Source organism: Pristiophorus japonicus, chromosome 17 (genome assembly GCF_044704955.1).
Source record: "Pristiophorus japonicus isolate sPriJap1 chromosome 17, sPriJap1.hap1, whole genome shotgun sequence".
NCBI classification, from domain to species: Eukaryota; Metazoa; Chordata; class Chondrichthyes; family Pristiophoridae; genus Pristiophorus; species Pristiophorus japonicus.
This window is the reverse complement of record NC_091993.1, coordinates 108,122,969-108,148,126: the sequence shown is the minus strand read 5'-3', so window position 1 is coordinate 108,148,126 and position 25,158 is coordinate 108,122,969. Positions and strand designations below refer to the sequence as shown.

The 25,158-nt window shown below is 42.8% G+C and overlaps 1 protein-coding gene across 1 annotated transcript in view; it reads left to right on the top strand.

Moving 5' to 3' along the window:
- The window catches only part of LOC139228257 (C4b-binding protein alpha chain-like), a 59,092-nt gene that overhangs the window by 18,988 nt on the left and 14,946 nt on the right, over positions 1 to 25,158 (top strand). Inside the window, exons 6-9 of the mRNA XM_070859440.1 lie at positions 5,771 to 5,956; positions 9,277 to 9,468; positions 18,519 to 18,701; positions 21,453 to 21,635. Coding sequence (XP_070715541.1) covers positions 5,771 to 5,956; positions 9,277 to 9,468; positions 18,519 to 18,701; positions 21,453 to 21,635 — 744 coding nt within the window. The remainder of the gene's footprint in view (positions 1 to 5,770; positions 5,957 to 9,276; positions 9,469 to 18,518; positions 18,702 to 21,452; positions 21,636 to 25,158) is intronic.

Genomic DNA, 25,158 nt, shown 5'->3' with positions numbered 1-25,158 from the left:
CATTCAGAACAAAGGAGCCCACTTGATTGGCACCTCATCCACCACCTTAAACATTCACTCCCTCCACTACCACTGCAGTGTGTACCATCTACATGATGCACTGCAGAAACCTGCCAAGGCTTCTTCGGCAGCACCTCCCAAATCTGCTACTTCTACCATCTTGAAGGACAAAGGCAGCTGGCGCATGGGAACACCACCTCTAAGTCACACACAATCCTGACTTGGAAATATATCGTTGTTCCTTCATTGTGACTGGGTCAAAATGCTGGAGCTCTGTACCTAACAGCACTGTTGGAGTACCTTCACCTGGTTTACGACTGTTGCGGTTTAAGAAGACGGCTCATACCACCCTTTCCAGGGTGTGGAAAGGGATTAGGGACTTAATTTGTAGGGCAAGAAATGCTAGCCTTGCCAGTGACGACCCCATCCTCTGAATGAATTTTTTAAAAATTGTACTCTTATTGGCCAGCCTGGATGTCGGTGGGTTACCCCAGGTGTCATCAATCATAATAATTTAACAAAAGTGCCCACTTTCCAGAGAGCATAAACAATAAACACCAACTTCTAAATGAAAACAATGGAAAACTTATCAAATTTAATTTGTTTTCGGTGTTGATGACACACTCTGATCCCTCCTGGTGCCCAATGGTGCAACTGCATATCCTGGAGCACTAATGCAAAGTTTGGTTTCACAATTGTCAATTTTTGTAGAATTATTCTGCTGCACAATCTCTTAGATTAGATTCTGAAGTTAAATCAATGAAGCAGTGGTGATGCTTCAAAATCTTCCCATTCATTAAGTTAACGATGAAATTATTGCAGGGCTACAAGTCACCTGGAGGATTTTGAGATGACTTGAAGATTAACATATATCCTGTGGGCCAGATAACATATATCCTAGGGTGTGGAAAGAGATTACAGAGTTAATGGGCCACTGGTGCTTGCTGTTATTTATGCGCAAATCCTACAGCAACTTCAGGCAAGGGGCAGACATGCTGTTAACTCATGTCTAAAAGTCGCTGTCCAAGTTGCTGTCAGCTACGAAATATGTTGAATAGCGTGAAGTTGCTGTATTTGTGTGGTAGTTAAGTTTAGTCCATTTCAATATGCAAGTATCCTTTTAACGACGTGATAAGTGTTTACTACTTCCAGACATGTTCTCTGGCACTGAAAATTAAGAATCACAAGTGTGGAGTCTCATTGCTTTAGGTTTTAATCGTTGTTGGAGATTTTAAGAAGATATACCTTTTTTCTCTCTCTCTCAATCTAATCTTTCTTTCCCTCTCTTGGGGCCCAAGTTTCCACAAGAAAAAAAACGGGCGCCCCTCTGAGCTGGGCGCCCGTTTTTCGCGCCTAAAAAAAAAAAATCGCGATTCTGGAGCGTTCTGCGGCTCCTTGTCTGCCTGGCGCGGCGTGCAGGGTGGCGGAGCCTACACTCTCGCCGATTTTGTAAGTGGGAGGGGCGGGTACTATTTAAATTAGTTTTTTTCCTGCCGGCAACGTTCGCGCATGCTCAGTGTGAAAAAAACATTGGCACTCGGCCATTTTTGTAGTTCTTTGTAGCTGTTTAGTTTTTTAAAATTTTTTAATAAAAGTACATTGCCATCAGCACAGAGGCTTCTTGTAGCAGTGAGAAGGGTGCAGGAAGCCTCAAAGTTGAGGCAGCCGTTTCCCGACGACCTCCGCCTTTTGTCGTCGAGAAATGGCTCCTCAATTTCTGAGGCTTCCTGCAGCCTTCTCTCTTTTCCGCCAGCCGTCTGGAACGGCTCCATTCCCTCCCCCCCCCCCCCCCCCCCCCGCGTTCGGTCGGCTCCCTCCCTCCCGCATTCGGTCGGCTCCCTCCCGCGTTCGGTCGGCTCCCTCCTCCCTCCATCCCCCCCCCCCCCCGCCCGCGTTCGGTCGGTTCCCTCCCCCCCCGCCCGCGTTCGGTCGGTTCCCTCCTCCCTCCATCCCCCCCCCCCCCGCCCGCGTTCGGTCGGTTCCCTCCTCCCTCCATTCCCTCCCCGCCCGCGTTCGGTCGGTTCCCTCGTTTTGTGAGGCTTACTGCACCATTCTTCCTGGCTGAAGCACTTTCACACAGGTAGGAAGATGGTTTATTTAATCTTTTCCTTGCTTATAAATGTTTATTCAGGTTGGATTTATTTGTATAATATTTGTATAAGTATAAATAAGGATTGATTGTAGAATTTAATGAGTTCCCTTCCCCCCCCCCCACCTCGTTCTGGACGCCTGATTTGTAACCTGCGCCTGATTTTTTAATGTGTAGAATAGGTTTTTTCAGTTCTACAAAAATCTTCACTTGCTCCATTCTACTTTAGTTTGGAGTACATTTTCACTCTGGAAACTTTCAAATCAGGCGTCAGTGGCCGGACTCGCCCTCTTTTGAAGAAAAAATTCTGTTCCAAAGTAGAACTGTTCTACCTGACTAGAACTGCAGAAAAAGAAATGTGGAGAATTGCGAATTCTAAGATATTCCGTTCTCCACCAGTTGCTCCTAAAAATCAGGCGCAAATCATGTGGAAACTTGGGCCCCTAATTTCTCTTTCTATACCTGGTTGGGCATTGCATTCTCCCACTCTAATTTACACTTCCTTCTCAATCCTTGTGCTCCTCAATCCTTCAATCTGATTGGTTAAGGAGATCCACAGTTGCTTTCCCTGTTCACTCAGGTCCCTGGTGCCCTGTTTCCCTCGCTGCGACATTATCAGCTCGCACTTTCAGCAACTTGCCACGTAAAAATATTAAAAGCCTAAACTTGCAAACACAAGACTAAGGGCAGACACCATTAGATGCCCTGCCATACCATGGGATACAGGAGAGGTTTTGTTGATTCATTGGATACTGGATAAATCCTGTAGGATTGACAGTGAGCAAACATAGAAACATAGAAAATAGGAGCAGTAGTAGGCCATTCGGCCCTTTGAGTCTGCACCGCCATTCAATATGATCATGGCTGATGCTCAACACCATAGTAACTATACTAAAATGGAGCTAAAATCAGGTCCAGGCAATTATAGACATATTAAACTAATACCGATAGTGGATAAAATAATGGATTCCATGATGAGTACCGACACAACAATAGAGACTGTCAACATGGATTTAGAATATGAAGGCCCTGCTCAACAAACCTCTTTGACTTTCAGGCTTAAATCTAAATAAAGTAGAGAGTGGAACATGATGCCACATGATTTCTGATAAACTCAAATTTATGGAAATTCAAGGTAGAATGTGGGACAGAATAACAAATTGGATAAAAAGTAAGAAACGAAGTACTCGTGTGAGTGTAGTGCCAGATTGGGTGAAATGGAGTACCACAAGAGTCGGTGTTTGAGATCCTTATTTAACTACTTAATTGACCTAGATGCAGAAATTATAAGCCTATAAAATGTACAGTTGATATTAAAATAGAGAGAACAATAGGAATGGAGATGCAGCTTTGTTTTTGTAAAAGGATTTAGACTAGTTATGCAAGTGGAGAAATGGCATGACATTTATTACAGACATATTACTTCTCAATTATAAATCAGTAATCATTAATCTAAATGCCCTGGTAAGGCCTGGTCTATTTGCACCTTGTTCTCATGCCACTACTGCAAGATATACGTTATACTATAGATTGACATGGTTTAAGATGACTCCATTTATCAAACATCTAAACACAAAATTTGCAGTCGGAGGCTTCCCGTAGGCCGACGCTTCGCGAAGATTCTTGACAGATTGCAAGCGCAGTGCACGCCTAAACCCGAGACTTGCGGTGCCTCTATGGACGCGTGCGCACTTCATACGCGCCCATAGAGGTCGCAAATTCAGCTCCCTAGTTTCCACTTTACCAGGCTTCTTGCACCTCCTTCCCAAGCCGGTCATTTTCAGTTTAGCTTTTAAAGAATTTCTGTTTTTTATTTCAATGCTCACACCATGATAAATATGCAGGTGTTATTTCAAGTGATCTCTTTTCTCTCTCCTTTTCTCTTTCCTCTCTTACTGTCAGTCACACAGTTAAGTTCTGAGAGATATGGCCCCAAGTTTTGACATGATTTGCTCCTGATTTTTAGGAGCAACTGGTATAGAACGGAGTATCTTAGAAATCGGAATTCTCGCCATTTAGTTTGCTCCAGTTCTAGTCAGTTAGAACAGTTTCACATTGGAACAGAATTTTTTTTCCAAAAGGGGGCGTGTCCAGCCACTTACACCTGTTTTCAAAGTTTCGTCAGTGAAAACTTACTCCAAACTAACTTAGAATGGAGTAAGTGAAGATTTTTGTACGCTCGCAAAAACCTTGTCTACACTTTAGAAAATCAGGCGTAGGTTACAAATCAGGCGTAGGGAATGGGGGGGGTGTTTAAAGGGAAGTTTACAAACATTAAACACTTCAGTTTTACAAATAAAGAGCCATCATCAATAAATCAACCAATAAATCAATCAAAAAAAATTAATAAGAAATATTTTTTTTTAAACTCAATAAATAAAACATTTTCTACTTACCGACTGCAGCACCAGGAGCCCTCCAACAGCGTGCTGGGATGCCCCACCCCCAGTGTGTCGCTGTCAGTGTCTCTATCTCTCTGTCTGTCTGTGTGTGTCTCTCATTCTCTGTCTGTCAGTGTCTGTGTTTCTGACAGCGAGGGGAGCAGAGGGAGGGAAGGGGGGGGAAGGAGGAGGAAGGGGGGGGAAGGAGGAGGAAGGGGGGGAGAGAGGGGGGGGGAAAGGCGATGGGGGGAAAGGAGAAGGGGGAGGGAGGCTGAACGGGCCGGGCCCGAGACTTCGGGCAGGGCCCGTCCCCAGCACCAGATTTACAGGTAGGTGGTGTTGGGTCGGGTCGGGGGGAGCGCGGGTCGGGGGGGTGGTGGGAGGGAGGTCGGTTCGGGTCGGGGGGAGGGAGGGAGGTCATGTCGGGGGGAGGGAGATCAGGTCGGATCCAGTCCGGGGGGAGGGGGGGGGAGGGGGGAAGCGGGGAAGCGGGAGTCGGGGGGTGGTGGGGGGGGGGAAAGCAGGTGTCGGGTCCGGTCCGGAGGCGGGGCAGGGTGGGGGGAAGCGGGAGTTGGGTCAGGTCCGGGGGCCGGGTGGGGGGAGCGGGAGTCGGGTCGGGGTCTGATCCAGGGGCGGGGGGGGAAGTGGGAGTCGGGTCGGTGTCGGGTCCGGTCCGGAGGCGGAGGGCGGGAAGCGGGAGTCAAGTCGAGTCGGGAGGAAGCAGGAGCTGAGCGTGGGAGGAGCCTTATTCATGCAGCCCCAGTGAGGCCATTCGGCCAGGGCTAGGGGCTGCATGCTTCGGCCCCTCCCACACAGTTTTGGGCACCTGGAGCTACTGCACATGCGCGCCCACTGTAGCGCGCATGTGCAGAGGTCCCGGCACTGTTTTCAACGTAGGGATCTGGCTCCGCCCCCTACAGCTTGTGCTGCGCTGCAAACAACCTGCAGGGAGCTGGAGAATCTGGAATTTTTTTAGGCGCACTTTGTGGCGCGAAAAACGGGCGTCCAGGTCGGGACTGTGCCGTTCCTGGCGTGGCTCGAAACTTGCGCCCAATTTGCTGAAGTCAGTAAAATGTTAACTCTATTCTCATCCATGTCTCCTTAGGCATGCATTGAGAGGGTTCAAAGATGAGAAACAAGAATGATTTCAAATGTAAAAAGGATAAGCTATGAACAGCTCACACAAGTTTCTGCTTTACAATCTAGAGAAAGAAAGTTGAGGGAGGCCTCATTTAAAGTATATGTAAACTATTAAACGGTATATTACTTCATGGAAACTAATGCATTATTCTTTTGGCAGTTGTTCAATGTCATCGTCCTGAAACACCTAAAAATGGAAAAATAGTGGCAGGTTTTGGACCTACATACACCTATCAGGACTCAATCATCTTTAAATGTGAGGCAGATTTTAAAATGGTTGGAAAGGATATCATTGAATGTGGTGAAAATAGCACATTTGTACCACAACCACCTACCTGTGAGCCACGTGAGTAACCATTTCTTGAGCTTGAGGATGAAACCAAAAGATGTAGTTGGAACTTTACTCAAGTCTGTTAAAACTTTAAATGCTTCAATATCGTGTGAATTTTTTCCATTTTGACATGATGTGCAACATTTTTAACCGCTGAACAAGAATTATGGCTCAAACATATGGAAAAGATATTTTGAGTGATTTGATTGGTTTGCCAACACCTTTCTTTTGCTTGTAGTTGTTACTGACTATTTTGGATGGGAATTGTTTTGAAATTGCTTATTGGTAGTTTTCATTCCTGTCTGCTGGGTGGTCAGTACTTTCCATACCTGTTCAATTTTGATTTTATTGTTTGACTGACTTAAATTTAATTTAAATCAATTGTAAGAATTTGCATATCTACACATGATACACAAGGTGTGACACAGGAAGTATGACATTTTATGGTGCACCCAGCTGCACTTTAAAATAATAATTACAAAGAGTGAAATAAGTTGGCCTTAAATAAATCACCTTATCACATCTACTAAAATGCCTCAAAGGGCTTCATAATCCAATTAATTATTTTTTGAAGTGTAGCCATTGTTGTTATGTAGGTAAAGAAAACTGCAGAACTCCCTCAATTCTACACTTAGTAGATTATGTGCTGTTGTACGACTTGAACCCACGATCTCCTGATGCAGAATGAATAGGTATTTATATAAATGCATCATTGTCATTCCCAATGAATGACATGAGTTGGGACTGTTAAAGTTCACTCTTTGTGTTTTTCTTCCCTTTACTATAAAACTTTCTCAAAGGATTCTCCGTTTGGAGAAAAGGTATTAGAAGTAAAATTATGTTCTAATTAGTATAGTATTAGGTCGTCCCTCGTGACTAGGATGACCTGCTTCCACACCGAAAAAAGATGAGTTCACAGGTGTTTCAATGAGGGACCTACCTGACATTCCACGTCCTGAGCTACATCTTGAAGGATGGAAGATGCCCGTGCGTGAATATTTTTAATGTGGAGTGGCCATCGTACACCAGCCATTAGAATTAAATGCTGAGGAGACCCAGTTGTACCCCTCCTTCATTCCTGTCAACCCTATGACTACCTCTGCTGTCAGATTGTCTGACTGGCATTAGGTTGTGGATGAGTACAAATTACTTCCAACTGAACATCAGGAAGACTGAAGCAATTGTTACTGGCCCTGCAATAAATGCTACATGGCTACCAATTCCATCCCATTCTGGAGCAATTCAGTGTGAATCAGACTGAGAAACCTTGGAGTCGTGTTTGATGCAGTGTTGTGTTTCAAGTCCCACATCCTCGCCATTGCCAAAGATACTTTATTGCTACTGCTATGGACTATGTACAGTTGGTACCTTAAAGCACTGGAGAAGTAACACCAACGCTGTCTCTGCAAAAACCTGCAAATCCATTGGCAGGATAGGCACACCAACGTTGGTGTTCTCTCCCAGGCCAACATCCCCAGCATCGAAGCATTGACTTGATCAGCTCCGATGGACGGGCCACATTACCCACATGCCCGATATTAGACTCCCAAAACAAGCACTCTACTCTGCTCAATCACAGCAAGCGAGACCCAGGAGGGTAGAGAAAATGCTTTAAAGTTACCCTCAAAGCCTCCGTGAAAAAATGTAACATCCCCACCGACTCTTGGAATCCCCTGGCCCAAGACCGCTCAAAGTGGGGGAGAAACATCTGAGCAGGCAACGAACACTCCGAGTCTTTTCGTCGGGAACACGCAGAACGGACGGCGGAAGGAACGTATGACAAACCAAGCACCCCACCCACCCGTCGCTTTAACCACCACCTGCCCCATCTGTGACAGAGACTGTAGATCCCGCATTGGTCTCATCAGTCACCTTAGAATTCATCGTGTAAAAGCAAGTCATCCTCGACTCCGGGGGATTGCCTAAGAAGACTGAAGCAATTATTACTAGCCTCTGCAATAAATGCTACGCTGGCCACCGATTCCATCCCATTCTGGAGCCACTCGGCCTGAATTCGAATGTGAGAAACATTGGAGTAGTGTTTGATGCAGTGCTGTGTTTCAACTCCCACATCGTCGCCATTGCCAAGACTATTTTATTGCTACTGTTGCCATACCTCTTTCCTGCCCCCCCCCATCTCTCCGCCTTTTGAATGTTTTATTACCTCTACACTTGATTTCTCCAAAATCTTCGTTATTGGCCTCCCATCCTCTTTCTGTTTGTAAACTCAGACTCATACAAAAAGCAGCTACACACATCCTATCCTAGATTAAGATCTGCTCACCCGTCATTGTCCTCCCTTCTTGCTTCCCAGGTGAAAATTAGGTTGAGGAAAGACACTCCAGCCCCAATGTTAACTGTGAGCAAGAATCGGGTGGGCCTAGGACGATGTGAACACCAAACCTGCACTCCTCTCGGCAGTGTAAAGCTCATGTGGTTTCAACTCTTGGGCCTCACCAGTTGACCATCTGGAAGCAGTGACAGATGGCCGGCGGCTGGGAGCAAAATTTTGGTCTTGCGATCGGGAAGGGAGAGAGAACCAGAAGCAGGGGGCCTAAATCTTCCTTGTGGGATCCGATGGAGCATTTCTGCTCTTCCATGCCCCATAAGGAAAGTTTTTGAAAAAAGTGAATAAACCTGTTTGGTCCACTTCTCGCCCCAAATCCTCTTCCCGCTGCACCTGGCAGGAAAGCCACACAGGATTTCCTGCTCAGTTAAAATTACAGTCGGGTCCTCATCGGACCCCAATTTGCATCTTTAAAGAAGGATCCCCGTCGGTTTCAGGTGGGTGTCCTTACCGCCTGTTCAGAAGAACAGGTTAAATTGGAAGACAGTGGGAACAGAGCTCTACGTCAGCGGGTAAGTCTTCAGCGCAATTTTAATTGCCTGTCCACCTAGTTTCCACCGTGTGTGTAGCATTAAAATTACCCCTTCTGTTTCTGTCTCCCTTTCTCATTATGTTGTAAAAGATAATTCAATGAATAATTTGATTGAGTTGGTGTAAAATCTATTCATTTGTATAAACCCTTATTTTGGACATTAGCCATCCTCATATTCATGCTTCATGCTTAATGATTTTGAATATCTGTGTTATTTAGAGTCACAACTTTGGTCTCTTTTTAGAAGGGAATCCTGTTAGTAAAAGGAAGGTGACGAAAAGAAAAGGATTTGAAATTAGTGAAAAAATCCAAGTGCAAGATAAAAAGATCATTAGATGAAAGGCAAAACTGCTGTCTTTTGGAGTTTGGGAGATATCTTCCAAATGTGAACTCAATGTACCAATGGAAGGGAGACTTATTGAAAGTTGACATTATGAACTTATTTTTGTTTTAAAGGTGACTGTGACAAACCTCCACAATTGGAAAATGGCTCACCAACTAATGAGTCTATCTCTCAGGCATCCTTTCCTGTGGGTGCGAATGTTACTTACATGTGTAACAGTGGTTACATCTTTGAGAAAGGAGGCTCAAGGCATATTACCTGCCAGAGAAATTCAACTTGGTCACCATTACGGGCCATTTGTGAACGTAAGTAATGAGCAATTGTATTTCCACTCCTCCCTCACCATCGTCACCTAGAATTTGGTTGATTTTCTCTCAAAAGAAGTGACTTGTGCTGGAGTACATTAGCCTTTCAGTACTATACCCAAGTGGCCATTCTTGTATGTGAGCCTGGGTGATTGCTAGTGACTCAACTGTAGACTTCAACATAGTTTGGCCTTGATCATTTTCTCACCCAACATATATTAAACTCCCAGTAGGGATCACTGGATAGTGATTAACAATGGGACCCATTTTTTTTTCTAATCATTCCCCATCATCATCATCGGCAGTCCCTCGAAATCGAGGAAGACGTGATTCCATTTTAAAAATGTGTTCTTGGGTGACTGAACAGTCCAATACGGGAATTACAGTCTTTGTCACAGGTGGGACAGACAGTAGTTGAAGGAAAGGGTGGGTGGGACTGGTTTGCCACACACTCCTTCCGTTGCCTGCACTTGGCGATGAGACTCGAGTGCTCAGCGCCCTCCCGGATGCACTTCCTCCACTGAGGGCAGTCTTTGGCCAGGGACATCCAGGTGTCGATGGGGTGTTGCATTTTATCAAGGAGGCTTTGAGGGTGTCCTTCAAACGTTTCCTCAGCCCACTTTGGGCTCACTTGCTGTGTACGAGTTCCGAGTAGAGCGCTTGCTTTGGGAATCTTGTGTCAGGCTTGCGAACAATGTGGCCCACCCAACGGAGCTGGTTGAGTGTAGTCAGTGCTTCGATGCTGGCCTGACGTTGGTGCGTCTGTCCTCCCAGAGGATTTGCAGGATCTTGCGGAGACATCGTTAGTGGTATTTATCCAGCGATTTCAGGTGTCTATTGTATGGTAGTGATGACACCAGAGTATTTGGGAGTTATTTATTTATTTTTTAAAAAGTGTTCCACATGCTTTGTGTTCACAAATTACCATCTCGGAGTAATAGAACAAATGCCTGGTAACAATGGAAACTCTTTATATAACTATTATTTTTGGATGTCTTTCCCATTATTAAATTGCAGGATATTGATTGTGGATTTATAACTATTGTCACCAAGAAGGGTATTAATGGTCCTTAGTTAAATCATACTCCTCCTCTTCCGTGTCTTTCTTCCCTTTTCATTACCCTATTAAATTCCAACCTGATCCAGATGTATGTCAGTGATATATTTCACACCGAACCAACTATATTGGAATCTACTGTTTTCATTTGTTAAAAAGCAAAAAGCATACCTAAAATGGTGAGGAACCAAGGGTGTAATGACAGTAAGGAACTTAATGTAATTAATATAAATAGAGAAAAAGTACTCGAGAAAGTAATGGGACTAATAGCAGATAATTCCCTTTGACTTGACGGCCTAAATCCTAGGGTTCTAATAGAGGTGGCTGCAGCGATGTATTGGTTTTGATCTTCCAAAATTCCCTAGATTTTAGAACCGTCCCAGCGGATTGGAAGGTAGCAAATGTAACACCGCTATTCAAGAAAGGAGGGAGAGAAACCAGGGAACTACAGGCCAGTTAGCCTGACAGTTGTCAGGAAAATACTGGAATCCATTGTTAAGGAAGTAGTATCAGGGCACTTAGAAAATGATGTAATATATTTGGATTCCCAAAAGACATTCGATAAGGTGCCACATAAAAGGTTATTACACAATATTTTGACGGGATTGGACAGGTTAGATGAAGGAAGAATGTTCCCGATGTTGGGGAAGTCCAGACCCAGGGGGTCACAGTCTAAGGATAAGGGGTAAGCCATTTAGGACCGAGATGAGGAGAAAGTTCTTCACTCAGAGAATTGTGAACCTGTGGAATTCTCTACCACAGAAAGTTGTTGAGGCCAGTTCGTTAGTTATATTCAAAAGGGAGTTAGATGTGGCCCTTATGGCTAAAGGGATCAAGGGGTATGGAGAGAATGCAGGAATGGGGTACTGAAGTTGCATGATCAGCCATGATCATATTGAATGGTGGTGCAGGCTCGAAGGGGCGAATGGCCTACTCCTGCACCTACTTTCTCTATGTAATGTAGTAGCATGGAATAGAGGATTGGTTAACGGACACAAAACAGAGAGTACGGATAAACGGATCTTTTTCAGGTTGGCTGGCTGTAACTAGCGGGGTGCAGCAAGGATCAGTGCTGGGCCTCATTGATACAATCTATATTAATGACACAAATGAAGGGACCGAGTGTAATGTATCCAGATTTGCTGATGATACAAAGCTAGGTGGGACAGTAAGTTGTGAGGAAAACAGTCTACAAAAGGATTTAGATAGACTAAGTGAGAGGGCAGTAAGTTGGCAGATGAAGTATAATGTAGGGAAATGTGAGGTTATTCACTTTGGTCGGAAGAATAGAAAAACAGAATATTTTTTAATTGGTGAGAAACTTTTAAATGTTGGTGTTCAGAGACATTTGGGTGTCCTTGTACAAGAAATACAGAAAGAACCTAAGTAGTAGGAACAGGAGTAGGCCATACGACCCCTTGAGCCTGCTCCGCCATTCAATAAGATCATGGCCGATCTGATCGTGGACTCAGCTCCACTTCCCCGCCCACTCTCCATAACCCCTTATTCCCTTATTGGTTAAGAAACTGCCTCTTTCTGTCTTAAATTTATTCAATGTCCCAGCTTCCACAGCTCTCTGAGGCAGCGAATTCCACAGATTTACAACCCTCAGAGAAATTTCTCCTCATCTCTGTTTTAAATGGGCGGCCTCTTATTCTAAGATCATGCCCTCTAGTTCTAGTCTCCCCATCAGTGGAAACATCCTCTCTGCATCCACCTAGTCAAGCCCCCTCATAATCTTATACATTTTGATACGATCACCTCTCATTCTTCTGAATTCCAATGAGTGGAGGCCCAACCTACTCAACCTTTTCTCACAAGTCAAGCCACTCATCCCCGGAATCAACCTTGTGAACCTTCTCTGAACTGCCTCCAAAGCAAGTATATCCTTTCATAAATATGGAAACCAAAACTGCACGCAGTATTCCAGGTGTGGCCTCACCAATAACTTATATAGCTGCAGCAACACTTCCCTGCTTTTATACTCCATCCCCTTTGCAATAAAGGCCAAGCTACCATTGGCCTTCCTGATCACTTGCTGTAGCTGCATTCTATCCTTTTGTGTTTCATGCACAAGTACTCCCAGGTCCCGCTGTACTGCGGCACTTTGCAATCTTTCTCCACTTAAATAATAACCTGCTCTTTGATTTTTTTTCTGCCAAAGTGCATGACCTCACACTTTGTAACATTATACCCCATCTGCCAAATTTTTGCCCACTCACTTAGCCTGTCTGTCCTTTTGCAGATTTTTTGTGTCCTCATACAAAGATGGGAGGAAAAGCAATGTATCGTCAGCAAACTTGGCTACGTTACACTCCGTCCCTTCTCCAAGTCGTTAATATAGCTTGTAAATAGAAAGCTAGCATGTAGGTACAGCAAGCAATAAAGAAGGTAACTAGCATGTTGTCCTTTATTGCAAGGAGGTTGGAGTATAAGAGTAAGGAAGTCTTGCTACAATTGTACAGGGCCTTGGTGAAACCACATGTGGAGTACTGTGCATAGTTTTGGTCTCCTTATCTAAGGAAGGATTATACTTGCCTGGAAGCGGTGTCACAAAGGTTCACTAGATTGATTCCTGGGATGAGTGGGATGTCTTATGATGAGAGATTGTGTAGAATGGGCCTATACTCTCTGGAGTTTAGAAGAATAAGCGGTGCTCTCATTGAAACAGAGAAGATTCTGAAGGGGATTAACAGGGTAGATGCTGAGAGTTTGCTTCCCCTGGCTGGAGTATCTAGAACTAGGGGGCACAGTCTCAGGATAAGGGGTAGGCCATTTAAGACAGAGATGAGGAGAAATTTCTTCACTGAGGGTTGTGAATCTTTGGAATTCTCTGCCCCAGAGCACTGTGGATGCTGAGTCCCTGAATATATTCAAGGCTGAGATAGATAGATTTTTGGAGTCATCAAGGGATCAAGGGATATGGAGATTAGGCAGGAAAATGGAGTTGAGATCGATGATCAGCCATGATCTTATTGAATGACGGAGCAAGCTTGAGGGACCTTATGGCCTACTCCTCCTATTTCTTATGTTAACATACGCTAGGTTAATCAGAACATGCCAGAAATTGGATCAGTTCTTAAATCCAAAGATCAAGGCATTGCTAGTTAAGTAATCTTGTATCTGAACCCATTTGTATACTACAGTCAGCATTTTGTTTTGAAATGGGACTCAACCTACTCAATAGAATTAAACAAAAAGATATATCCCATCGTGACGATCTGGTCCATTAATTAAAGGCCACAATCTGATTTGAATATGACAAACAAAGCCCTAAACCGATGAAATAATGCAGGGCCAACCATGGGAATGAAGGAGTTTTTATTAAAGCTTCCCTCGGCATCTTGCTTTGCAGGAGTTCTGTTTCCCAACCTCTGCTTGTTACCTCCTTGATCTTGTATTGTAGGTCTCTAGATACAAAACCAAAGATTATGTTTGTCTTTTTGTGCCATTATCTATTTATTTTGGCACCTTTTTAAGTCCCTGTAAAGCTGCATATCAAGTTCCCTCTGTTCCTGTAAGCCAAATAAAATCTAACCAGTTCAGATCTAATTCCTTTCTCTATTATTATTGCTTCCAAATATATTTTTTTTGTGCATGGATTATCGACAGTGATTCTTGTATGTGTGACGGGCACAAGTGTAATCCTTTGTGGTTTGGTGGAAACCATGCGAGCGTGACACTTTGAGCATGATGGATATGTGCTAGATGCAAGATTCAACAGGCTTTAGGATGGCTGATGTGCGAAATAAAACATTTCATAAATGGGTTAAAAGAGAATGGCCTGGAATTTTCAGTTGTAATGACAGTGAAACTATCCGCGTTCACTGTCATTACTGTGTAAGACTGACAGCAACCTCTGGCATCCGCACATGCACAGTAAACGCGGAAATCCGTAAGTTTCTGTCAGTGGTGCCCTGCTCCTTCACCGGGTGTACTGTTGCAGTCTTCGCAGATGCAATCAACACCAAATCAGTGACTTGATGTGAACTTCAACTTTTTACATACGATTTTGAATCTAAAAACCATTTGTTGTATGAGGTGTAACTGAGTTTTTAGTGGCGTACTAAGTCATAATAGCTGCTGAACAACCTCCTGGTCCCGAAAAACTAATTTCTAGGCATGGAGTGTCATTCCTTACATTCCATGATTAAAAAGTCCATAGATTTTTAACATAATTAATTTTTATTTTATTAAATCTTTAATATCTGAGCTTCTACCTTAATCCTATGTGTATGTCCCAATCTTTATTTCGTTCTCTGTAAAATGATTAAATAGTGAATGATGATCAGTGCTTTTGCTCCCTGGTTTGCTGTTTGAGAATTCTTCAATCTGGCTATCTGCTCAGACTGCTTGAAGATCTCATTGTTCCTAGATGTCACAGATCCCTTGTACATGGCGCCAGATTAAAACTGAAAGGGAATAGGGGAAATCGATGCCACAAGGCCTGCTAAATCTTTATGGACAGCCTTCATCGAGATCAGTGGCGAACGTTGTACCTTGGCAGCTGACTAAAATCCGGGCCATTGTTGGGCTAGAGAGATAATGGGGAAGAATCTTAACCTGTATTTGACCCTAGAGTCCTTGAAGCTAATACGAGGTGCCCAAAATGGAGAAGTGTGCAATTTCTCTTCAGTGCCATCTCGCACCGTGAGGGGCATAAGAATTAACTAATATCTATCGATATAATATATTAAAGATCATGTGTCTTGCGCGCACGTCCTGTTATCATTTTCCTGTTATTAATTTCTGTGTCGACATTTATAACCGAACTGCCTTGTAAACTTGTAATTATAGCTTACCACCAGTGGTGGCACTATAGCACATCAGTTTTGCATGTCACAGCTCCTTGGCCTGTACTGCAGAGAAACTCCTACTGCAGAGAAACAACTCTCTTTCTCGGCTTTCTAAATTACTGATAATGTTACTTAACTATAAATAATTTCAAATTAGCATCTTATGTAAAAATAAGGACTGAAGGAAGTGCACAGATGCAAACCACAAATGCAAAGCTCTACTTTTCTATGGGATGTCAGCAGCAGTGCCTGGTAGATTCATCTTCCATTCCTGGAGGCTCCTGAACATGTGGGAGGGTTGGTAACTCTAAGCTACTAATAGCTCTCCCCAAAACACATACTTGTTTCTAGCAAGGAAATAATCCCTAATCAAGGCTTATGGTTCAGCCTCTAGTGCATGGCTCTCCCTAAAATTGGTGCTCAATGTCAGAGGGAGCATCAACAACTTCTGCACAATGAGGTCCCAATAAATTAAACTGATTTTTAAAAAGATTTTACAAACATAGTGGACATGTGAAATGGAAAACAAAAAGGCTTGCATATATATAGCGCCTTTCACAACCACCAGACGTTTCAAAGCGCATTACAGCTAATGAAGTACTTTTGGAGTGTAGTCACTGTTGTAATATGGGAAATGCAGCAGCCAACTTGTGCACAGCAAGCTTCCACAAACAGCAATGTGATAATGACCAGATAATTTGTTTGTTATGTTGATTGAGGGATAAATATTGGCCAGGACACCGGGGATAACTCTCCTGCTCTTCTTCGAAATAGTGCCATGGGATCTTTTACGTCCACTTGAGAGGATTGTCAGGGCCTCAGTTTAACGTCTCATCTGAAAGACGGTATCTCTGACAATGCAGCACACCCTCAGCACTGTATTGGTCAGCCTAGATTTATGTACTCACGTTCCTGGAGTGGGACTTGAACCCACAACCTTCCGACTCAGAGGCGAGTGTGCTACCCACTGAGTCACAGCTGACAATCAAATGCAGTTGATATTGTACTTGGATTTCAGACAGTTTTTGATAAGGTTCCCCATTGATCAATAATGGATAAAATATCGTGTCACAGGCTAGCGATTAAAATGTGGTGCTAGATGGATATTTGGTTTAAAATCAGGAATTGGAAGGTATAACTACAGTCTCCCAGAGATCAGTTTCGGGACCCTTCTATTTTTAGTATCGATCAGAGGCAGGGACAGTGGTATTGTAGGTAAAATCTCCAAGTTCACTGCTGATGCTAAAACAGGAGATAGGCCAAAAGTAACTCGTGTCAAGTGAACTATACCACCAGATCGTTAGTATCTGCTGTTAATTTTAACTTTTGTGACACTGGCATACACACCCCAGTCTCCAAAGTGGCCATGCACATGTTTGCACGCTGGTTCTTCAGAAAAAGAATTGGACTGTTTACCTTCTCTGACAGATCTTGAACCTCAATCATAATTTCTTCTTTATGTAGCCAGGGTCCATTTTTGAGCCAGATTGAATCCAATAGAGAATGTGAAACACATTGATCACAATGTATACCTGTGTGGCCACCTCTGAAATATTGCAATAGTTACTCAAAAGTTAAGAATGTGATTGCATAATCAGTCATAATCTTGGTGGTGATACATAGTGTATTATAATGGTACTTCCTGGAGATGATTCATCACATGGCAGGTGTATAGTTTGTGCCATGCTGTTGAGAATTGTAAAGGGTGTAAGCCAGGGAGAGAAGACAGACAAAAAAATGGCAATTCACCCAGCAAAGCAAAGGCGGAGGGAGCGGCCTGTAAATGGGAGAGATATTGGTGACTGGACATGTTTGCTCTTGGAGTGTTATGCACGCCTGACTGTGTCTGACAGCTGCACAGTTCCTGTTATTATTGTTCCTAAATATGTTTTCAAACACTCACTCCTCCAAAAAAAATATTTTCAGTAACTTCAATTGAGTTGTGGATAGGAATGCCTATATTGTGAGTTCAAGGTGCACACCAGGATATGAGTATATAATCTAGGACGGCACTTCAGATTGATGCACTGTTGGAGGTACCTTTCTTTGGATGAGTGCTTAAACTGAGGGCCCGTCTCTCTCGTGGACGTTAAAGATCCAGTGACATTATTGAAAGTATTTTTTCTGTGTGTCCTGGGAAACCTATTTCCTCAACCAACATAATCAGTGAGAGAAGTCTTTAAAGGAGCGTTGAATATCTCCGTGATCATGGATTGGTGTGAAACAGGAAGCAAAAACAAAACCTGCCTAATCAAAGTGTAATCAAATGTTATTGTTCGGTAAAGTGTGACAATTACGAATGTACTTTTAGTGGAAAATATTAAGTTACAATTTTAGAATTTAGAAAACACACATAACAACCCTGATGCATGTGGATATTTTGATGCATGAAATGTGAAATCATTAAACTTAGCACTGGATACGCTCACAGCCCTGACTGGCTTCAAGCCATGAGTTTACACAGCTCTAACACCACCTCTGCACTGGAGTTATGGAGTTATTTGTAGAATATCCAATGAGCAATGCAGAGAAAGATGATCGTTAGTGAGGCTTACAAACCTGCTGAACGTTATCCAGTTCATTGTTACAGTGGGGCCCTTGGTAGACTTAATGATGGGATTATGACACAATGGATGAAATTCATAACTGCATCTCAGTATTTTAATCACAAAATTTATCAACTCCGATTAACAGAAATTGCTGAAAATGGACAGCAGGTTGGTCGGCATCTGAAAGAACTGATGAAGGATCACATCGGAAATATTCATGTTGGAGATGCTGTTATTCATCTTAGCAGTTGGCTTTGATGTTTTAAATTGATGTGGAGTTGTTTAATAATCTGGAAAAGCTTTCATCCTTAACGATCTGCTTTGAGAATTCTGTGATCTTCATTCTATGCTCTAGCAGTATAAAGGTGGCTCACAGAAAATGATCTCCCAAAATCCAAATTGAAACCGTGTCAATATAAAACAGCTCGTATTTTCCCCCCTCCCACCACCCTCTCTAACCCCAAACAAATCCTGCTAAAATCAGTTCTTCGCAGTGAGTTATAGGGCAGGGGAGAAGTGAGAATACCCATTGCCTGCTCTGTTGGTTCACCAGTATGCTTTATCAATGAGGCAATTGATTTTAATCCCTGAAACATTTGATTTGACAGTCTGTTCAGGGCACTGATCAAATTTCACTTTTCCCCCCAGCTGTCAGATGTCCCGATCCTCCGCCTGTTAGTCATGGGACAGTTTCATCACCATCCGAAGGAGCGTTCTGGGAATTTGGAATGAACGCGTCCTATTCATGTGATAGTGGCTATTCATTAATTGGTAAAGAACACATTACTTGTACAGCAACTGGAAAGTGGGAGGACCCACCAACATGCAAAGGTACTTAACTATAGTATCCAAACGAGTTTCAATTGCCTTTTTCCTGCAGAAAGGGAGGCTTGAAATATAGTTGATAGTTATCACAATTCTATTGTCCCAATTCCACCACTAACAGCTACTGGCTTAATCATTTGCAAACTTTTGCAATATTACCAAAATTTAAGCAGTTGTTTTCTGTAAAATTTACTTGTTTTTGTAATCAGCATTTTCTTTTCTTGTAAATTGTTCTGCTTTTGAGTTACAAAGATTCTCTCCAAATAAAATACATTAGACTTCCAGTTCCTAGTTGATGCTCGCCGAGAGCATGCAAAAACCAAACACTGACAGCGAAAGTATCGTGCGGAAAACCAGACTATCCACCCACCCTTTCCTTCAACCACTATCTGTCCGATCTGTGACAGACTCATTCCCATACTGAGAATTCACTTTTAGAGTGGAACCAAGTCTTTCTCGATTTCGAGGGACTGCCTATGATGATGATGACTTGATACTGTGCCTAGAAATAGTCTTGCAGAATCAAAGCAACATTTCTTTGGTGTACCAGCCTTGGATGAGTAGAACCAACTGGACAACATTCAGCCTTGGGCCAATAAGCAGCAAGTAACATTCGCACCACACAAGTGCGAGGCATTGACCATTTCCAACAAGAAAGAATCTAACTACCTTCCCATGACATTCAACAGCATTACCAATGTCAAATCCCCCCACCATCAACATCCTGGGGGGTCATCATTGACCAGAAACTTAACTGGACCAGCCATCTAAATACTGTGGTTACAAGAGCAGTTCAGAGTCTGGGTATTTTGCGCAAAGTAACTCACCTCCTGACTCCCCAAAGCCTTTCTGTCATCTACAAGGCACAATGTAATGGAATACTCTCCACTTGCCTGGATGAGTGCAGCTCCAACAAGAAGTCAAGAAGATCGACACCATACAGAACAAAGGAGCCCGCTTGATTGGCACCTCATCCACCACCTTAAACATTCACACCCTCCACTACCGCTGCACCGTGGCTGCAGTGTGTACCATCTTACATGATGCACTGCAGAAACCTGCCAAGGCTTCTTAGGCAGCACCTCCCAAATCCGTTACTTCTACCACCTTTAAGGATAAAGGTAGCTGGCACATGGGAACACCACCTCTAAATCAGACACAATCCTGACTTGGAAATATATCGCCGTTCCTTCATTGTGACTGGGTCAAATTGCTGGAGCTCTGTATCTAATGCACTGTTGGGGTACCTACACCTGGTTTATGACTGTTGCGGTTTAGGAAGACGGCTCACCACCTTCTCCTGGGTTTGGAAAGAGATTACGGAGTTAATTTGTAGGGCAAGAAATGCTAGCCTTGCCAGCGACGACCCCATTCGCTGAATGAATTTTTTAAAATCGTACTCTTATTGGATGACAGTGGGTTGCCCCAGGTGTCATCAATCATCATAATTTAACAAAAGTGCCCACTTTCTAAAGAGCATAAACAATAAATACCAACTTATAAATGAAAACAATGGAAAACTTATCAAATTAAATTTGTTTTCGGTGTTGATGACGCACTCTGATCCCTCCTGGTGCTCAATGGTGCAGCTGCATATCCTGGAGCACTAATGCAAAGTTTGGTTTCACAAGTGTCAATTTTTGTAGAATTATTCTGCTGCACAATCTCTTAGATTAGATTCTGAAGTTAAATCAATGAAGCAGTGGTGATGCTTCAAAATCTTCCCATTCATTAAGTTAACGATGAAATTATTGTAGGGCTACAAGTCACGTGGAGGATTTAGAGATGGTGTGGAAAAATGACTTGAAGATTAACATATATCCTGTGGGCCAGATAACACACATCCTAGGGTGTGGAAAGAGATTAGAGTTAATTTGTAAGATACTGACAGTCATCATAAAATAATGGACCACTGGTGCTTGCTGTTATTTATGCGCAAATCCTACAGTAACTTCAGGCGAGGGGCAGACACACGATTAACTCAAGTCCAAAAGTCGCTGTCCAAGTTGCTGTCAGCTACGAAATATGTTGAATAGTGTGAAGTTGCTGTATTTGTGCGGTAGTTAAGTTCAGTCCATTTCAGTGTGTAAATATCCTTTTAACGACATAAGTGTTTATTACTTCCAGACATGCTCTCTGGCACTGAAAATTAAGTATCACAAGTGGGGAGTCTCATTGCTTTAGGTTTTAATTGGGGTTGGTGATTTTAAAAGTAAACTTAAAAAAAAATTCCCATCTCTTATCTCTCTCTCTCAATGCAATCTTTCTTTCCCTCTCTTAGTTTCTCTTTCTGTACCTGGTTGGGCATTGCATTTGCCTACTATAATTTACACTTCCTTCTCAGTCCTTGTGTTTATATCCCAATCCTTCAATCTGATTGGTTAAGGAGATCCACAGTTGGTTGTCCTGCTCACTCAGGTCCCAGGTGGCCAGTTTCCTTCGCTGCGCCATGATCAGCAACTAGCAGTATAAAGGTGGCTCGCAGAAAATGGTTTCCCAAAATCCAAATTGAAACCGTGTCAATATAAAACAGTTCGTATTTTCCCCCCTCCCACCACCCTCTCTAACCCCAAACAAATCCTGCTAAAATCAGTTCTTCGCAGTGAGTTATAGGGCAGGGGAGAAGTGAGAATACCCATAGCCTGCTCTGTTGATTCACCAGTATGTTTTATCACTGAGGCAATTGATTTTAATCCCTCAAGCATTTGATTTGACAGTTTGTTCGGGACACTGACTGAATTTCACTTTTCCCCCCAGCTGTCAGATGTCCTGATCCTCCGTCTGTTAGAAATGGGACAGCTTCATCACCATCCGAAGGAGGGTTCTGGACATTTGGAATGAACACATCCTATACATGTGATAGTGGCTATTCATTGATTGGTAATAAATACATTATGTGCACAGCAACTGGAAAGTGGGAGGACCCACCAAAATGCAAAGGTACTTAACTATGGTATCCAAACTAGTTTCAATTGCCTTTTATCCTGCAGAAATTGAGAGGCTTGAAACATAGTTGATAGTTAGCACAATTTTATTGTCCAATTCTGCCACTAACAGCTACTGCCTTAATCATTTGCAAACTTTTGCAATATTACCAAAATTTAAGGAGTGATTTTCTGTAAAATTTACTTGTTTTTGTAATCAGCATTTTCTTTTCTTGTAAATTGTTCTGCTTTTGAGTTACAAAGATTCCTTCCAAATGCAATGCATGAGACTTTCAGTTCCTACTTGATGCTATGCCGAGAAATAGTCTTGCAGAATCGATGCAACATTTCTTTGGTGTACCAGCCTTAGCTGAATAGTAGCAACTGGACAACATTCAGGCATGGGCTAATAAGCAGCAAGTAACATTCGCACCACACAAGTGCGAGGCAATGACCATCTCCAACAAGAGAAAGTCGAACCACCTCCCCACGACATTCAACAGCATTACGAATGTCAAGTCTCTCCACCATCAACATCCTGGGGGGTCATCATTGACCAGAAATTAACTGGGCCAGCCATCTAAATACTGTGGCTACAAAAGCAGGTCAGAGGCTGGGTATTTTGCGGTGAGTGACTCACCTCCTGACACTCCAAAGCCTTTCCATCTTCTACAAGGCACAATGTAATGTAACACTCAAGAAGCTCGACACCATTCAGAACAAAGGAGCCCACTTGATTGGCACCTCATCCACCACCTTAAACATTCACTCCCTCCACTACCGCCGCACCGTGGCTGTGGTGTGTACCATCTACATGATGCAGAAACCTGCCAAGGCTTCTTGGGCAGCACCTCCCAAACCCGCGACTTCCACCTCCTTGAAGGAGAAAGGCAGCAGGTGCATGGGAACACCACCTCTAAGTGACACACAATCCTGACTTGGAAATATATTGCTGTTCCTTCACTGTGACTGGGTCAAAATCAAGAACTCTGTACCTGATGCACTGTTGGAGTACCTTCACCTGGTTTACGACTGTTGCGGTTTAGGAAGACGGCTCGCACCACCCTCTCCTAGGGTGTGGAAAGAGATGACAGAGTTAATTTGTAGGGCAAGAAATACGAGCCTTGCCAGTGACGACCCCATGCTCTGAATTAATTTTTTTTTAAATCTCTTATTGGCCAGTCTGGATGACAGTGGGTTGCCCCAGGTGTCATCAATCATAATAATGTAACACAAGTGCCCACTTTCTAAAGAGCATAAGCAATAAACAGCAACTTATAAATGAAAAGAATGGAAAACTTTATCAAATTAAATTTGTTTTCGGTGTTGATGATGCACTCGGATCCTCCTGGTGCCCAATGGTGCAACTGCATATCCTGGAGCACTAATGCAAAGTTTGGTTTCACAAGTGTCAATTTTTGTAGAATTATTCTGCTGCACAATCTCTTAGATTAGATTCTAAAGTTAAATCAATGAAGCAGTGGTGATGCTTCAAAATCTTCCCATTCATTAAGTTAACAATGAAATTATTGTAGGGCTGCAATGTCACCTGGAGGATTTTGAGATGGGTGTGGAAAAATGACTTGAAGATTAACATATATCCTGTGGGCCAGATAACATATATCCTCGGGTGTGGAAAGAGATTAGAGTTAATTTGTAGGATACTGGCAGCCATCATGAAATAATGGGCCACTGGTGCTTGCTGTTATTTAAGCACAAATCCTACAGTAACTTCAGGCGAGGGGCAGACACACGGTTAACTCATGTCCAAAAGTTGCTGTCAGCTACGAAATATGTTGTATAGTGTGAAGTTGCTGTATTTGTTCGGTAGTTAAGTTCAGTCCATTTCAGTGTGTAAAAATCCTTTTAACGATGTGATAAGTGTTTATTACTTCCAGACATGCTCTCTGGCACTGAAAGCTAAGTATCACAAGTGGGGAGTCTCATTGCTTTAGGTTTTAATTGTTGTTGGAGATTTTAAGAAGATAAACTTTTAAAAAATTTTCCCGTCTCTTTTTATCGCTCTCATAATCCAATCTTTCTTTCCCTCTCTTAATTTCTCTTTCTATACCTGGTTGGGCATTGCATTTGCCCACTCTAATTTACACTTTCTTCTCAGTCCTTGCATTGTTTATATCCCAATCCTTAAATCTGATTGGTTAAGGAGATGTTGCTTTCCCTGTTCACTCAGATCTCTGGTACCCTGTTTCCCTCGCTGATCCATTATCAGCTCGCACTTTCAGCAACTTGCGACGCAAAATTATTAAAAGCCTAAACTTGCAAACGCAAGACTAATGGCAGACACCATTAGATGCCTGCCAAACCATGGGATGCAGGAGAGGTTTTGTTGATTCATTGCATACTGGATAAATCCTGTAGGATTGACGGTGAGCAAACATAGAAACATAGAAAATAGGAGCAGTAGTCGGCCATTCGGCCCTTCGAGTCTGAACCGCCATTCAATATGATCATGGCTGAGGCTCTATCTCAACACCATAGTAACTATACTAAAATGGAGCTAAAATCAGGTCCAGGCAATTATAGACATATTAAACTAATACCGATAGTGGATAAAATAATGGATTCCATGCTGAGTACCTACATAACAATAGTCTAACAAGAGACTGTCAACATGGATTTAGAATATGAAGGCCCTGCTTAACAAATCTCTGACTTTCAGGCTTAAATCCAAATAAAGTGGAGAGTGGAACATGATGCCACATGATTTCTCAAACTCAAATTTATGGAAATTCAAGGGAGAATGTGGGACAGAATAACAAATTGGATAAAAAGTAAGAAACGAAGTACTCGTGTGAGTGTAGTGCCAGATTGGGTGAAATGGAGTACCACAAGAGTCGGTGTTTGAGATCCTTATTTAACTACTTAATTGACCTAGATGCAGAAATTGTAAGCCTATAAAATGTACAGTTGATATTAAAATAGAGAGGACAATAGGAATGGAAATGCAGCTTTGGTTTTGTAAAAGGATTTAGACTAGGTATGCAAGTGGAGAAATGGCATGACATTTATTACAGACATATTACTTCTCTTGATTATAAATCAATAATCATTAATCTAAATGCCCTGGTAAGGCCTGGTCTATTTGCACCTTGTTCTCATGCCACTACTGCAAGATATATGTTATACTATAGATTGACATGGTTTAAGATGACTCCATTTGTCAAACATCTAGGCACAAAATTTGCGGTCGGAGGCTTCCCATGGGCGGACGCTTCGCGAAGATTCTTGACAGATCGCAAGTTCCGGGTTTCAGAGCAAGCGCAGTGCATACCTAAACCCGAAACTTGCGGGGCCTCTATGGACACATGCGCATCTCATATGTGCCAGTAGAGGTCGCAAATTCAGCCCCCTAGTTTCCACTTTACCAGGCTTCTTGCGCCTCCTTCCCAAGGTGGCCGGTCATTTTCAAATTAGCTTTTAAAGAATTTCTGTTTTTTTTATTTCAATGTTCACATGATAAATATGCAGGTATTATTTCAAGTGATCTCTTTTCTCTCTCCTTTTCTCTTTCCTATCTT